Below are 16,655 nucleotides of genomic sequence, written 5' to 3' on the forward strand. Positions count from 1 at the left end.
ATGGATGAGCAACTTGAACTTGACTGGCCTGCACAGAGTCCTGACCTCAACCTGATAAAACACCTTTGGGATGAATTAGAGCGGAGACTGTGAGCCAGGCCTTGTCAAACATCAGTGTTTGACCTCACAAATGCACTTTCAGAATAATGGTCAAAATTCCCATAAAAACACTCTTAAACCTTGTGGAAACCCTTCCCAGTTCAGATGTCGTCTGGGTTTACCGAGGTCCACATCAGATGTCGAGGAACCATGACAAACTGATAAGAAGTGGGCTCGTGCAACAAGAAACAAGTACTGAAAGATAAATAGTCACCTTTGTGGCCTTTAACACAAAGCGGTTGGATTTCTGTGTTTTTTCATGTTTCTGTATGTGCAATGAAGAGATAAACCCATGAGGTGAGCTGTCTTAAACTTATTTCACATTATTACGCTGTATAACATTAAGTTATTACCAGTGAAAAGATTTCATACAGTTTCATTACTATCCACAGCTAAGGGTTGTCTGCATTCTTCCACAAGGGAGCAGTGCAACCCTGCTTTCTGTCGGGAGCAGTTCTTGTTGATTACTGTACAGAAACATGGGTTCCTGCAGCATCGCTGTCACTATTTAATGTGTGTTTGGCCTTTATGCAGTGGCATGTGCTGGTACAAACACTGTTGGGGTTTCTCTGATCTGTTAGGCCTGACGGGACACTCAGCTGACAAACCAAGTCTTTGGGGTGCAATTGACAGCTGCCATTCTACACAGAATATCCATACTGATACCCAAATTTGCTTTCCTTAATGGCTATTAATGAATAGCTCATACAGGACCTAGTTTGACCCCTGATTAAGCCTTCCAACTGTAGTAGTGATTTATGTTCTCACTCCTGCTCTGCTGAGTGCGCAAAAGGCTACTTAACAGTTTATAAAACTGGCCAGATGGAGTGGCCTGTGCACTTAAAGGCCCTCAAAAAGTTGATCCAGCAGCTGATTGTTATTGACCTTTCCAGTGAAAGTTAAGAGACCACACATGCATTTTTTTCATGCTAATGTGTTTTCTAGTAGTATACTGAATATTAACAGTTGGATGCTGGCCAGAAAAAAATTACATTCTTTAGCTGCTTATTTTATTCCATAGAGGAAATTCACTCAAACAACCATTAAAGGGTTTCTCAACAGATGCATCTGATGAGAGAGGACCGGAGAGTGTTTTTCATTCAATTTCGGTGCAGTCATGAGACTGAGATCCAGCTGATCAAAGTCACTAGCAGATAACGATAAACAAGCTGGTAGAAGCATGTCAGCTTTGGGGAATTTTAGAGACTAATCATGAAAGAGCAGCTTTCAGAAAGGAATTCACTCATCTACAAATGCCACATAGAGAAAGAAAAGACACTAAACTGTAAACAGTACCCAATTAACTGCACCATCCAACCATCTGCGCCAGATTTTTTTATTTTTTTCTGTCAAGGTTGAAAAAGCTACTGCTCACTGAGTCTGTTTATCATACATGTGCCCTGTTATTAACAGGTGAGATGCTTCATGTCTCGCCGTAATTGGATCCCAGTGTGTGTGTGTGTCTGTTTGTGAGTGTATGTGTGCGTGCATGCAAAAGACAGACAAAATATTTGTGTGAAGTACTGTTTTGTATTCACAGAGTCAGAGTCGTCACACACGGACCCGTAGTTCAGAAAGCACATGGAAGGTTGAAGCTCTCTCACTGACTGCAATTCAAATTAAGTTTATTTTTCTTAAAAATGTATTTCTGAACTTTTATTTCTCTGCTGCAAACATTTTTATGAGCTATCAGTTATAAACACGGACTGTTTAAGGTGATAAATCATGGTGTAAACACAGAAGCACATTTTTGTATCTGAGGGGAGGACCACAGAGGTGAGTCACCTTTGTGGCCTTTGAAACATTTCGGTGTGTTTTTCATTTTTGAGTTTTTTTTTAAATGAAGTGATAAACACCAAACGAGGTAAGTTGTATTTCTCTATGTTTAGCAAGAACAGAAGTGATAAAACATTTTATTTCACAGTTCATCTAAGCCACATATTCCTTCTTTCAGCAGTCTTCAACATTTCTTTCCTCATTATATCAAACTTTTTAATAGCTTATGAACTAAGAAGGAACTATGTTACATTTAGTTTTGGATATAACTGCTGTATTATTTTTACATTTCCAAAATATGCAAACCATTTATCCTTTCCAACAGAGACCTGGATGATTTTAGAAACCGAGAGCACAATTGATCATTTGCCTCTGTAGTCAAATTCGATAATGGAAGCGCTGCTTGCCAAAAGCAGTCTCCAAAAGACCAGATCCTGTTTAAAGACGGTTATAGGAGATTTTTGTTGTTCTGAAAATTGCTTTAACAACTGAAAATATCTCTGTCTTGGAAAAATATTACATATTATATCAGAAGATTAAATAAAAGAAGGGTTGACTCACAGTTTTTGGCAGCTTATATTGAGTTGAGTTGCAATTATCTTATTCCGGGGCCTTTTTGGGTTGCTTTTTCTTTCTTTTACTTTTATGCCTCCCTTTGTCTTTTGTACCCCCTCGCCATTTTTTTTTATATTCATTTATTGTGCCTTCTTCCGCCCAGTGTTAATTTAGTGTCAAGTACATGTGTTTCGATGCCTGCTGAATATTATATTAAAAACTCAACAAACAACTCATCCCAGTTACTTTATTCAAAAATGACAGCTTTCATCATTTTCCATACCATCCACTTTTGTGTGTAAAGCAGAGAAATATTTTCTTTTTGCAGGTCATCATCAATCATTGTAAACTAAAAGTGTCAGTATTTACAGTACATTGTTTCATCTAAAAATAAAAGTATGTTTTCTCTCCTTTAACAGTCGATAACTACTCAAAGCATCCTTGTAAAAGGACAGTCGGAAGATGGTGGGTGCAGATATTTGGGAAGATTGTTAAATGTTTTTTTTTTTCTTTTTCTTTTGTTTAATGTTTTATGTCACTGATTTATTCATCTGTCTTGAGCATCATTGTCATCGCCGCTGTCTGCTGTTGCCTAAAATGATATCAGAGGTGCTGGTTTCATTCACAGTGGGAATCTCAGCCCTGTCTTGTCTTCTGACCATTTGACAGTGCAGCACCACATCGGGGACGGAAACAAGAAGGAGTACAAACAGAGGCTTGTCCTTTCTTGTTGTATCTCTGTGTGGGAGATGACATACAGTATACAGCATCACAAACAAAGTACTGAAACTACAAGGCTTGCAAATACTGCTGAGTAGAGGGCAAGGTGTGTATTTCCCTCAGCGGACACTCGTCCAGTACACCTCATCTCTACAGATGTGTATCACTGTTATCTTCTTCAGCTATTAGCATTTACGTTATTGCTTTATCAAGCATAAACAATCAGTGAATATCTCGTTAATTCTGTGAGCCCCTTGCATTCATTTCATTAATAAAATACCAAAGTACTGTTACAGTATACACAGATTAAAGTGTATGTTTCTCTACAATGCTCACAGCATATATTATATATTTCTAATTTCTCACTGACATACTGCAGATAAGTCACAATACAAAAACTTTATCGTGGGAATGACATTCAGGCTGAAGTGTTAGCGTTCGTCCTCCAAGCCTACAAATTCTCAAACTGATGTCCTGAGAGGAAAATGCAGTGTGACACGTGGGTGAGGAATTGATTACACTGGCATTAGTCAAATGCTTTTAACAAAAGCTCTAATTACCTTTGAATAGACTCATGGTTGTTACTTTACAGTGAGATAAAGACTGAATGTAAGGTTCCTTCACTTTAAATCCATGGTCTAAATTGCAGCTCTGTCTGTAAATCTATGGTTACATCCACACTTTCATTGCCACTGGGTCAAATGCTTATTACAAACCATGTCAAAGAATAATTCATCCATAACCACTACTTATTTCAAATATATATAATTTCAACAGCTTCTGCTGAAATTGCCCAGTCAGTCCAATCCAGCTGAGAAAGGAAACCAAAAGGATATTTGCTGTGACCGGAGATATACCCGCACCAGGGAAACACCATCACTAAGACTGCGAATCTTTCAACTTATCATCTTATCGTGTATTACAGTGGGTAACCCTGCCTAGAGCATGGGTTTTGTCTCTGTCTCAGTGTCTTTAAACCAGATTGGCCGTGTTGAATGAGAATCCTCCAGACTAGTTGGCATGTAGTCTATAGACTCGTCCTGTCCCTTTCTCTCGTTGATTCTCCGCTCACATATCTGAAGACAGCAGCTCTTCCATGGCTCCTGGAGACGTATTGTGACAGGGGATGAGGGAAAGGGCTGCTAAATGGATCCAGGGATGAGCTAAGAGAAATTTCCAAAGGAGGCTGCAGAGAGGGGAGAGAAAAGAGAGGGGAATGCATAAATAGGATTCAGATGGAAAATCAGAGGTTGAAAGTGCAGCACTAGTTTGTTCTCACACCATACACTCAGTAAATGGTCATTACACATTTGCCTGTATTGATATGCTTGTTCTGTAGGTGCTAAGCCTGTGCTGCCATGAGAACGCAGACCCATCTAAGAACCTTTCATGTGTCCAGGTATTGGGCTCCTCTTTTGAATCTGTATGTGACAAGTTTACAACCACAGACTGCTGTTCTTTTGTAAAAAAAAAAAAATTACATTTCTTAATGTTTGTTTTGAAAATTGTCTTAAGTTGATATTTATTTAATGTTTTACATGATTTAATTATGGCCCACAATTTAATTATTTTATTGTGCACTGTACACAGAGGTGGCAAAAGTACTGACATTCTGTACTTAAGTAGAAGTACAAGTACTTATGTTAAAAAATACTTTAGTAAAAGTCGAAGTACTGGTTCAACTTCTCTACTTAAGTAAAAGTAAAAAAGTACAGGCTCTGAAATGTACTCAAAGTAAGAAAGTAAAAGTAGTTCTTTGGAGGACGTTTCTACCTGCTATTTTTGTGTAAAACTAACCGAACCTCGTTATATATTATTGTAATAATATAAAATAAAATTACATGAGAATGCAAACATTATTCCAATCTAAATTTTAATCCTAATGAATGCACTCAGCTTGAATTTGTTATGTAGGACACAAACTGTTAAAGGGAATTTAAACACAGCTCTATTCTCCATGTCCTGCATAGTAGAGGGTGACTGTGTCTCCACCTAAACACAGACATGAGGATACTCAGGGGTTACAGTGGGATTCAGCAGGTGGAGGAACCCTAAGATCAGCTGTAGTGGCTCTGCATGGGGAGAAGAATCACAACTTTCTATTGTAGCTGCAGTAAATGATGTTGGTGTGCAGACTGTGATCAGCTGAACTGCTGCTGCTGCTCTGAGGTTTACTGCTCTGTGTGGATGAAGTGAACTCACAAAGATGTAACTCAGTATTTCACAGCTATCTGAGCTGATCTCCATCCCCTACACTGACAGCATACAGGCTGTAGAAATGTTGGATTCAGTGAATGAATCTCAGCATCAGCAGCTTTGATTCAGACTCATCTCTGCTGCACTGATGTAACCTGTAACTCTGACCATGAACACAAACACTGTGCTCCAGTCCAACACAGAGCTTTACTGTAAATACAGTACAACAAGCTAACCTATTTATTACACACTAAACTGCAGTATTTTCATAGAATCTTTGAACTACAAAAGTCAGCATACTTCAGTTTATTTTCCAGTCCTTACCTTTAAATCTAACCTCTTCTTCCTCTCCTGTCCTCTTTCTCCATCTCTGAGTGAACTTCTCTCTCTTTGCTCTCCCTGAAATGCAGCAGCTCTTCTTTTAGTTAGCAGACACACTGTGTGACAAACTGCACAAACTTTGTGTGTTTGCTGATATTTGTTGAGCATTTAGAAACGCTGCATTTACCTGCCACACATTACTCCCTTCATGCTCGCTCCTCTTCAGTAGCGCTAGCTAAGCTGTTTATGTGCCGCAGCGCAACTTACGCACTCGGTCCGGCCCGATTATAGCGCTAAAAATGATACATTAATTATATGGGTTTGCATATTTAATCCCTTTGTATGAGATAAGCCCCGGTGATGGAGGATACGCCAGTACGATTGTCTCTTATGTGTTATTATTCCTCCGTTTAGGCTCAGATCGTTTTATGTTTGACGGCGCACTGACCGGAAATGCAAACTTCTTCTGACGTGTTAAAAAGTAACGAGTCTGTTTGAAAATGTAAGAAGTAGAAAGTACAGATACTTGTGTAAAAATGTAGGGAGTAAAAGTAAAAAGTAGTCAGAAAAATAAATACTTAAGTAAAGTACAGATACCTGAAAAATCTACTTAAGTACAGTAACGAAGTATTTGTACTTCGTTACTTCCCACCTCTGACTGTACATAGGAATTATAGCAATGTGCAAAAGTCTTCAGCCAATTTTCTTTATATTTTACTAAGAAAATGGGAAACAGATGCAATGGCTTACTGACAACAAACGTACATGGAAATAGAGTATATAAGGCAAAAACAGAGTTTGTACAGTTCTTATGAGCTTGAAAGTCAATATTTGGTGAGACCACCTTTATTCTTCAACCCAGCCTGAACTCTCTGAGGCAGCTTTCTTGTAATTTCTTTAAGCAGTCTTCAGGAATAGTTCTCCAGGCTTCTTGAAGGACATTCAAAGCTCTTCTTTGGATGTTGGCTGCCTTTTGCTCTGGTCTCTGTCAAGATGATCCCACACTGCTTCAGTAATGTTGAGGTGCGGGTTCTGGGGAGGCTGATCCATGGCTGATAGTGTTCCATTTAGTGTTTTTCTATGTACGTACGCTTTTACTTCATTAGCAGTGTGTTTGAGATCACTGTCGTGCTGAGGTGCACTATTCTACCGATTGTGACAAGATCCTGACACAATGCAGCCCCAAACCATGACAGAGCTTCCACTGTGTTTTACAGATGGCTGTAGACACTCACTGTTGTTCCTCTCCCATGACCTCCACCATACATATTGATGACAATTTGAACCAAAAATTTCAAATTTGGATTAATCACTCCATAAGACCTGTTGCCACTGATTTTCAGTCCTGTTCCTGTGAAATGTGGCATACCTCAGTCATTTCTCCCTGTTTTCCTTTCTTAATAATGGCTTCTTGACAGCCACCCTTCCACTATGTCTGATGAGGCTTTAGTGAAGAGCAGATGGGTCTGTTGAAGGGCCAGATGCATCTCTCAGGTCCTCTGTTTGTGTCTTTGCTGGATTCTTTCCTATTTCTTAAGGACATGACTTTCAGATACTTTTTTTAAAATATATTTTTATTTTATGCCTGTCAAACTACATTATCTTTTGCCCTTTTTTTTGTAGCTTTAACTAAAGAAATGTGATTTTTTTTTGGTTTGTTTTTTACAACAGGCTGCTAGTAACAACAGACAACTAACTAACAACAGCTAACAACTTGTTCTGAGTACAATGTACAATCAGATTTACACTACTGTGAAACTCATGTGGTTAACCTCTATTGATGTAATATGCTGCACTCAGTCACAGAGCAACAGTCTCCAAAACAAACAGCAATTTGTACAAACACTGGCAGACTGACTAAGGAGAATAATGGTCCTAAGTACCGAAAAGACAATAAACTAAAGATGAACAATCTATTAATAATAGGAGGCAAATAAAGCTGAAAACTAAAGAGATCTTAACAAAAAAGGGATTTCATTAGATAACAAATCACAACAAAACAGTCACCTCAAGGCGATTGTAAGCATTATATTGTAAGGTAAAGACCATACATTAATTCCAGAGAATGACATGTGCCACTGGAAAGGCAGACTTTTTCCCCCCCAGACTGTTGGCATTTCAGCGTTAAGCCCTCCTCTTCTGATAGCCAACTAAGACACAATACCTGTCTGTAGATTTGCAGCCAGCACAGACAGATGTAATGTGGCACTATAGTAAGCTCCAACCAGGAAACAACAGAGGGGCAGAATAGAGAAACAGACAGGACAGAGAGTCGCCGATATGACTTGAGGCTTGCACAGACAAAGAGAAAACACTTTCTGTGATAGAGATTCTTTTAAATGAGCTCCCTATGGAGTCGTCAGAGCCTAGATGCAGCAGAGGAGGGGAGGTGGGTGGGAAGAAGGGGGATGAACAGCAACTGGGCAAAATTTGTTCTGAAGAGAAATGACATGTTCCTCCTTCTTCTCTGTCTGTCACGCTTAGAGTTTCATTCATATTCTAATTCAGCTGGCAGGCACCATAGGGAGCATCGAGTAAAGCTGTGCAAGGATGGGCAACATCACAGAATCGATTCAGAGCAAAAAGGTTACCAAGGCAGTCTCCTAAGGCAGCCGAAGTGCTATTGACAACATTTCTTTTTCGCGGTAGGAGGGGTCAGGTGTTTTGTGGAGGTTAATTGCAACTTCATCGGTTTTAGGTAATTACTGAAAAGAGTCTGAAACATGGCAGATGGCTGCATCTAAATGCACAAAATGACTGATGAAAATTTGATATGTTGAAGATGAAGGGGGTGTTCTGACAGTTCGTTATAAAGATATTTTTCACAACCAGTGGCTAAGAAAAAGTAGGAAGGTAGATCTCCCGCTGGGCTCCGCTCTGAATCCTCCCTTCCAAAGCATTCCAGATGTTACAACCCCTGCATGGTTTGCACTGCCCTGAGAGAGCTGTGGCTCTGGGCTTTGGAAGACATCAACCTTACCTTTCACTTACTGACTAAAATAAAACAACCAATCCTACTGAGAACACATGAAAAGGAGTGCGTTAAAGTACAAATACAAGATCCGTGCACCAAAAATAAGACACAGCACCTTTCCCAACCGTAGCAGGGTTATATACATGAAGAGCGATATTGTATACTGTATAGTACTGCAGGGTTGGATTTTTTGCATTCAGCTTTGATGCTTGGATGTAAATCTACATTCTTTCAAATGTTTTACATTTCAAAAGCCCACTGTCTGCAGACTTAAAAAGTGGATGAAAAAGTTTATTACAGTGGATTCCAAAAGTTTTTCATTCTAATATTAAACCATATGTGGAGGAGTGAAGTGGATTATGCTGCAAGAAAAACTTCATTGTGATCTGGACTTTATTTTTAACCTAAAACAAACCCTGACTATCAGAACAAAGTTTATCTTACTGGAATCCAGCCTCTCTGTGGTCAACATGATGGATAAAAGCCCCCAATAGATTACTATCAGTTCCCTTACTGTTCATTTGCCTAATCATGACTCTTCACTGACCATTACATGGCGTAAAATTAAATACAGCATGTCCAGTTTCTGATAGCTGTAGGCCCCTATTTTCCAACAGAGATGCAAATTCTACACCCTGTTTTTTAAGAGATGTCTGTGAAACTGAACTAAGTCAATTCATGCTGTTTCTGGAGGGTAGGAATTATCATAGCATAACACATTAAAGGCTCTGGTTGCTAGCAAGGAGCATAACAAGATTTAGAACGAGTGGACATGAATGACTTTCTTGCATGAAGCAAATCACATCTACCAACAATGGGACCCCAGCCCACCTAAAAAACAGGGAGAAGCTATCGGAAAGAAGCCCCCTCTCTTATGGCTTCAACTGGACTGCCGATGTTAGCAGCCCTCAGCCAGAGTGTGTCATTTGACAGGAGAAGTTGTCTAATGCTGATATGGTGCCAAACAAGGCAAGGATGCACTTGGAAACCAAACATGCCCTCTTAGAGAAACTTGGCCAGTTTCAAGGGGAACCAGAAGCAGCAAGACTGTTGGACTGCATGAACATGTCTTATTAGAAGGTGGTTCCTGCTTTGAGTCTCCTGGCTAGCTTGGGCCTTTTTGTGTGGGCTTGTGGACATAGTCTATTGGGTGACTGAAGATGAGCTGCATATTGTCTAAAACATCAGATTTATTATTTTATGTCCATTCGTGTGTTATATGGTGGAAGGAAAGAGAAGAGAAGTCAATAAGAAAAATCTAGCCCACTCTTTAAAAGTGAGTATCAGGCATGCAGGAAGGAAAGGAAAAGCTTGTGAGGATTTTAAGAGATTATGTGTTCTTCTGAGCCTCACGGGAAGGACTACTATTATAGAAACCAAAAATACCTAACCATAGAAGCCACCATAGCCAACCTTTAAAGGGCAGAGTAGCAGTTTAGTCATGGGCTTTCATGAAGTTGGGTGACTTGCGAAAGACATATTAAAAAATGAGCATTCACAGCTGCTGCAGCGCAGGCCAAAACATCCTTTCCAACTATCCCATCTGTCTTTGAATTTCTACACCTCCAGTTTTATTTTGATATTTTGTCAGGGTTTAGAAATTATGAAATCCTTCCATTTAATAATCAAATTGCCCAGATGGGGAGCATCTTAAAATTCACCTTTCCACATTTTCTATAGACCACATCAAACAGATATAATTCACTTTCATCCACAGATACATTTTTTTTTAATGAATTCACAGTTTTCTTTTTCTCTGGGTATTGTGTGCAGAAGAGAATTTTCAACCATAATTTGCAGCAGAAATAATCTCATTCTATGCTGAGTGTGAAATGTTATTGCATAGCTTTAAGCAACTGAGCCTGCTTTAGACAGATTAACAAGAAGCAGAAAGTAAGGCCCGGTAGTCCAGAGAATGAAAGTGCTATCAGATCAAGTATCAGTGTCCTTTTATTAACTTCTTCACCTGTCTCATTTCTTTATCTCTGTGATCTGTTAATTTCAGCCCCATTATTTTTCTCTGTCAACCATCTCACCTCCACTCTCAGCTCTCTGTCCTCCTTTTTATGGCACACTAGTCTTTGCTTTTTCACCTCTCCATATTTAAGTCTTACCCTCCAGGTATTTAGGTGCCCTTTTCTATAATTTGTCCCTTTAATTTTGTATCACAGCTCTGTACCTGTAAGTTATTTTTTAATGAGTTGGAGAGAGACTGAGAAAGCACATACTGCTTGTAAAAGCTTAAGAATTACTGAAGAGAGCATTTTACAATACTGGCATCAATGTGAGGACCTTGTAAGGGTTGTGTTGCTATCATGGCTCAGATCAGAGACACACTCCCATCAGATTCAGCTGTACCTCTGTGTCTGTATTTTCACCCCCTCCCTTTTTTTTTAAGTTATTGTGAGATCAATATTTAATTTTTGTTAAATCCACTGGAGATGAATCAGACCTGACAGGTGGTATGACGGCTCCACTGAATCACCCCAGAATTGAAAGTGTATTGGGCGAATCATTCAGGGAGAATAGTTGGAAGTGTGTGTAGTGAGCAAAGACGAACACAAGACTAAATCCTTAATATGCATTATCCACTGTGTGAGTCTTCCTCTTTCTTTCTCGCCTCCTGCCGCTACCTTCCGTTTCACCATCAACATGCTTCTCCACATCTGATTCACCAGCCAAAACATCAGCATCTTTTTCTTTCTCCTCACATCAGTGTATTTTTTTTCTTTTTTAACCTAGTACCACACAGAGACTGATCCACAGACACTTCCATCCATCCAAATCCCCAAATATTTCACTAAAGCCTCTAAATGTAAAACTCATAGTATGGCTAAAGGAAAAGTCATGGAATCACTGAAAATATGAGGATAATCTGGGAGCCATAAATGCCCAGAGATGGCAAAAGTACAGACATACGTAGAAGTACAAAAAATACTCTTGGAAAAGTTGAAGTACAGATTCAACTTCTTTACACAGGTAAAAGTGAAAAAGTACAGGCTCTGAAATGTACTCAAAGAAAGTAAAAAGTAGCTCTTTGGAGGATGTTTCTACCAGCTATTTTTGTGCAAAGCTAACTAAACTTTGTGCTATGTTAATATAATAATATAATAATAGACATGGGAATACAGAGTTTTTTTTCTTCACTTTGCCTCTGCACCTAAACAGAAAAATGAGTACAGTCAGAGCTCAAAGCAGGATTTGGCAGGCGAGGAAACCTAAGATCGGTTGCAGTGGCTCAGCGTGGGGTAAAGAATCACAACTCACAATCATTTCTATTGTGAGCTCCAGTAGATTTTCTTTGTGTACATGCTGTGATCAGCTGACCTGTGCTGCTGCTCCGAGGTTTACTGCTCTTTGGGGATTTACATAAATGAATTCAACAAGATGTAAGTAAATGTTTTATGAGCTGTTAGCTGATTTTCATTCTCTACACTTACAGTATACAGTTCATTCTGTCTTTATACTAGACCATATACAGTTGGTATGAAGGTTGAATTCAGTGAATGAATCTAAGCATCATCATCTTAAATTCACATTAATTGCCGCTGCACCTGATGTAAGCTAACTCTGACCACAAACACCACAGCCACTGTGCACCAGTCCAGCACAGAGCTTTACTGTAAAATCACCACAGAAGACAAGCTAACCTGTTTATACTGCACTAAACTGCTGACTATTTTCATGCAACCTTTGAATAACACAAAGTTAATATACCTCAGTTTGTTTTGCAGGGTGTTTCACAATGTGAAAAAACATAACTTCACATCATATATGGATCCAATATCTGATTTAAAAAAATGATCATATTACCCATAAACTTTACATTTTCAGTTTATCAAATGCCACTGAGCAGTTCTTACCTTTTAAACATAACCTCTCTTCTCCTCTCCTCTCCTCTCCTCTCCTCTCCTCTCCTCTCCTCTCCTCTCCTCTCCTCTCCTCTCCTCTCCTCTCCTCTCCTCTCCTCTCCTCTCCTCTCCTCTCCTCTCCTCTCTTTGTTAAATGTTTCTCCATCTCTGAGTTAAGTTACCTCTCATGCTTTTATCTCCCTGGGAAATACAGCAGCTGGACTTTAGGTAGCAGACAAACTGTGTGACACACTGCACAGAAACAATTTGTGTGTTTGCTGACATTTGTTGAGCTGTTAGAAATGTTGCATTTGAAATTACATGCTATCTAAAAAACATTACTCCCCTTGTGCACGCTCCTCTTCTGTGTACCGCGACCACAACTTACAGACATCTGCACCACAAACACTATAAATGATGCATAAATTATGTTTTAGCCTCTTTTATCTCTTTGTATATGATGAGCCCCAGTGATGGATACACCAATAGGATTGTCTTTTATGTGTTACTGTTCCCTCCATTTAGACACAAATCGGTTTGAGCTTCCCTCAAATGGCTTAAACCTAAAGTAATGAGTCTGTTTTGAAAACGTGAGAAGCAGAAAGTACATATATTTGTGTAAAAATGTAAGGAATAAAAGTTGTCAGAAATAATAATAAAAAATACTCAGTTACAGATACCTGAAAACTCTACTTGAGTACAGTAACAAAGTATTTGTACTTCATACTTGCCACCTCTGTATGAAGCTGTCTTAATGGCAAATCACACAATAGCAGATGGATCAGCAGTTTGGATCGAAGTAGTCAGTCAGCTGACAACCACTGGCATCTCACTGGCTGACAATAAACTGCAAAGTATGACTTACCCTAGAAAATTGTGCCTCTCTCTCCTCTATTCCTGAGATTTTTTGAAAAAAAAAAAATGAGTTGATAACTTTGACATTGCTTGGTGGTTGCATAAACTTGACTGCATCATTAACTTGTTCTTTAGAAAATGACAAGATTGTTATTTTACAGCAAACTGTTTTCAGTCCAGACCTTCACCCTTGCCTGAGATCTTATCGCCAACTTCATCACACTTCTCATTTCATTTAAAACACTGAAACATGCCCATTATCACTTTTTCTAATGGCTCCCACCTCGACCTGCCTTTATCACCTTTGAATACCCTGCAACCCTGTGAAGCTCAGGTGTTTGACAAGGGCACCAAATTAGCTTGGCCTTAAAGCTTGAAGTCAGAGGCTGCTGAACTGGGAAATTACATTTGCATTGCATTGCACTTCCCAGTTAATAGAAGTTTCCAAAAGCAATTCTCCTTACCAGTAAGTTGCATTGCACGTCTCAGTTTAATTCAGCTTAATTTAATTCAGCATGGTTGGTTGGCATGAATGTCATCAAACGCACTTTTTCCGGCTATATCTCTAAGTGAAACAAGCGAGTTAAAATGATGAGAGAAAGACCAAAACAGAGGGAATTCTGGTAATGCGGTTCATCGGTATTAAACAGCGCTGAGGAGAGCTAACCGGAGACTGATTTTGTATCATCACCACTTCAAAGAAAGAGCTGTTTCTTTCATTGTGCTTTGAGTCACATACATATGAAGCACCCTTTATTGAAATGAATTAGAATTTTAGTCTTTACTAGCAGCCCGCTTCAGTCCTGGATGCTCTGTTTCTCCCTATTCTTTATTTGCTGTAGGGGTTTCATACCACATTCAATTCTTAACTCACTGGTTCTCAAACATTTTCTCCAAAATAATACCTCACTACCAATAGATCCACATTAGTGCACTCTTTGCTTCCAACCTCTGAAGAATTTTCTTGAATTAATAGAGAAATACAATTCCACTGTGTGTCATTACTGAAAAAATAATTAAGGACATATGTCACCTCACGCTATCACATAATATTTTAGGACACATAAATTCAATTCAATTTTATGTATATAGCGCCAAATCACAATAAACAGTTGCCTCAAGGCACCTAAACTGTTGTCTCTCTCTTCATTACTTGCATATCACAAACAGAGGGTGAGATATGCTTCGTCTTTGTTTGTCGTAGATTCATCGTGTTCTTTCTGTTTATCTGCCACTGCCTTGACAACAGTGCACAACCATGCGTGATTTTTGTACACCTTCCTGTTGTAACCCCAGACGTGTAGCTCTTCCATCTCTGCGGCTCCGTACACAGTTTTATGGGTGGGTCATGGAAAGATTAAAATTCGCATAAATATATTTTTCCTGCACTTACCTCAAAGCGGTCTGCAGCGAGTAGGACTATGCAAAATAACAAACAGTGACATCAGCAGCATGCACGATCCGAAACTGAAAGTGAAGAGCTTGTTGAAGTACAAGGGGTGTTTCATTCACGTTTGTATCTAACTGGTGATTATGAGAGCCGCTTTGATCATCAGTTCACGATGATCAGTAGATGACAAAAACAACTTCACTGCTCAGCCTGATTTAATAAAATAACCTATTTTAGACAAAAAACACTCATGTTAAGGGAGACTGGGCCTTTTAGAGCACTTATTATTTTTATTTTTGCTTTGCTCTTCAGCACTATTCTAAAATCTCCAGATCTTTTTTTTTTAATTCAAGCTTGAACAATCTAGAAATGACTAAGGCTACAAGCTTCTTGCAATTCCCCTTAAATGTTGCAGAGCCCCTTTTATTCAAGGCATGTGCTCAGCCAGGATGTTGCTGCTGCTCAATATAGGTCATGATCTTGAAGATTATAATGTTCAAACTGAGTGAAGGTGCCCATGCATTTGGCTCTGAATATAAAATCATGAGACTAGAAAAACTACGGCACTTCTCGTCATTACGTATGGCTTTTTGGAGGAGGTATTTCTGCTAAAATTAGAAGAAATGAAAGCTTTAAATGAGTTTGATGTTCATACAGAGAAAAGAGACTGCACACACGGTTCCCTTTGATGCCTCACAGCCATCAATGAGCATAGAAAACAATAACCACAGCAGATAAAAAGAAAAACACTCCCTTTAAGACACAAACCACATCAATAGCTGAATCCAGGTCAGCAGTGACTGCCTGAGCCAGTTTATTGATGGCTAGAAAATAAAAGAGTTTACCGAAGTCATCATTCAGAGGCAGTGCAGCAAATCAAGGGCTCCCTTCAATAAAACCACACAGCCGCAAACAATTGCACTTGAATGTCCAACTCCACGTATGTCACAGCAGGCATCAGTGGTCTCACACTGCCTCCTCCCAATTTAACCAAGCCCAACTGCTCTTCCCCTGTTTCTCATTATTGTTCCCTCTCTCACATCAATACACCAGGACACAATTACACACGGAAAACAGGAGCGCACAGCAGCATGGTTACTCGCTTGCACAATTTTGAAACTTACTTCTACTAAGGAGCTGCAGATTGCGGACCTCTTCTCTGACCTGCAGCTGGAGGACTTGTTGGAGGACCTCCTGCCTCAGTGTCTCCTGGACGATTCCCATCCTCTCCAGCTTCTCCCCATTCAAACGCAGCAATGCCCGTCCTGCAAGGAACAGAAGACAACAGTTAGACTGGGTTTCTCCACTAATTTAGAAAAATAGCTATATTTCAATATTGCTAGCTTAAAAATGTTGCTTTAGCCCTTTAAAATGAATTATTGTTTTATATAACCCTATGAGAAAAAAAAGTGACACATCTAACTACTATATATATCTTTTTTTGACAAGTGTTTTTTTCATATATATAATTACATCTGGCAGAACCAGGCTCAGCAATCTGTTGTTTTGATTTGATGCTATATAAATAAAACTGAATTGATTGAACTGAATTGAAACCTTAGCCTGCTGTTTCAAATTTCTTTCTATGTCCCCTGCTCTGGCCCCTGGAAGACCATCAACAATGGTTGCTGGTGTCGCTAGTTTCATGTTTCTCAAAACAGAGTCGCCAATAGCCAGAATTTGTTCCTCGGCCAGTGTGTCAGTGAGTGAGGAAAAAATGATTATAGACATGAATGGGTTGGTGGTGTACTGGGGACTTCTGCCATTACCCGTATGGCCTGATTTCCTGGTTGCTTGGGACAATCTGCCGGGGGAGAGCTAACGGTGGCTAAACTACCTTCGCCTTCACTGACTACAGGGGCCTGGCTAGCTACAGGATTTTTCAGGATGCTGAGTCAGGTCTCCAATTGAAAGAAAT

The 16,655-nt window shown here is 39.4% G+C and overlaps 1 protein-coding gene across 2 annotated transcripts in view; it reads right to left on the reverse strand.

Annotated features, from left to right (window-relative positions):
* Nucleotides 1–2,663: 2,663 nt before the first annotated feature.
* The window catches only part of samd10b (sterile alpha motif domain containing 10b), a 57,303-nt gene continuing 43,311 nt past the window's right edge, over nt 2,664–16,655 (reverse strand). For both annotated transcript variants that reach the window (XM_030733686.1, XM_030733684.1), the window contains exons 4-5: nt 15,862–16,002; nt 2,664–4,336 (exon numbers count right to left, since the gene is read on the reverse strand). In XM_030733686.1, the coding sequence (XP_030589546.1) occupies nt 4,314–4,336; nt 15,862–16,002 (164 nt within the window). In that variant the 3' untranslated portion in view covers nt 2,664–4,313. The remainder of the gene's footprint in view (nt 4,337–15,861; nt 16,003–16,655) is intronic.

The sequence above is a fragment of the Archocentrus centrarchus genome, chromosome 7, assembly GCF_007364275.1.
Source record: "Archocentrus centrarchus isolate MPI-CPG fArcCen1 chromosome 7, fArcCen1, whole genome shotgun sequence".
In the NCBI taxonomy this organism is placed as follows: Eukaryota; Metazoa; Chordata; class Actinopteri; order Cichliformes; family Cichlidae; genus Archocentrus; species Archocentrus centrarchus.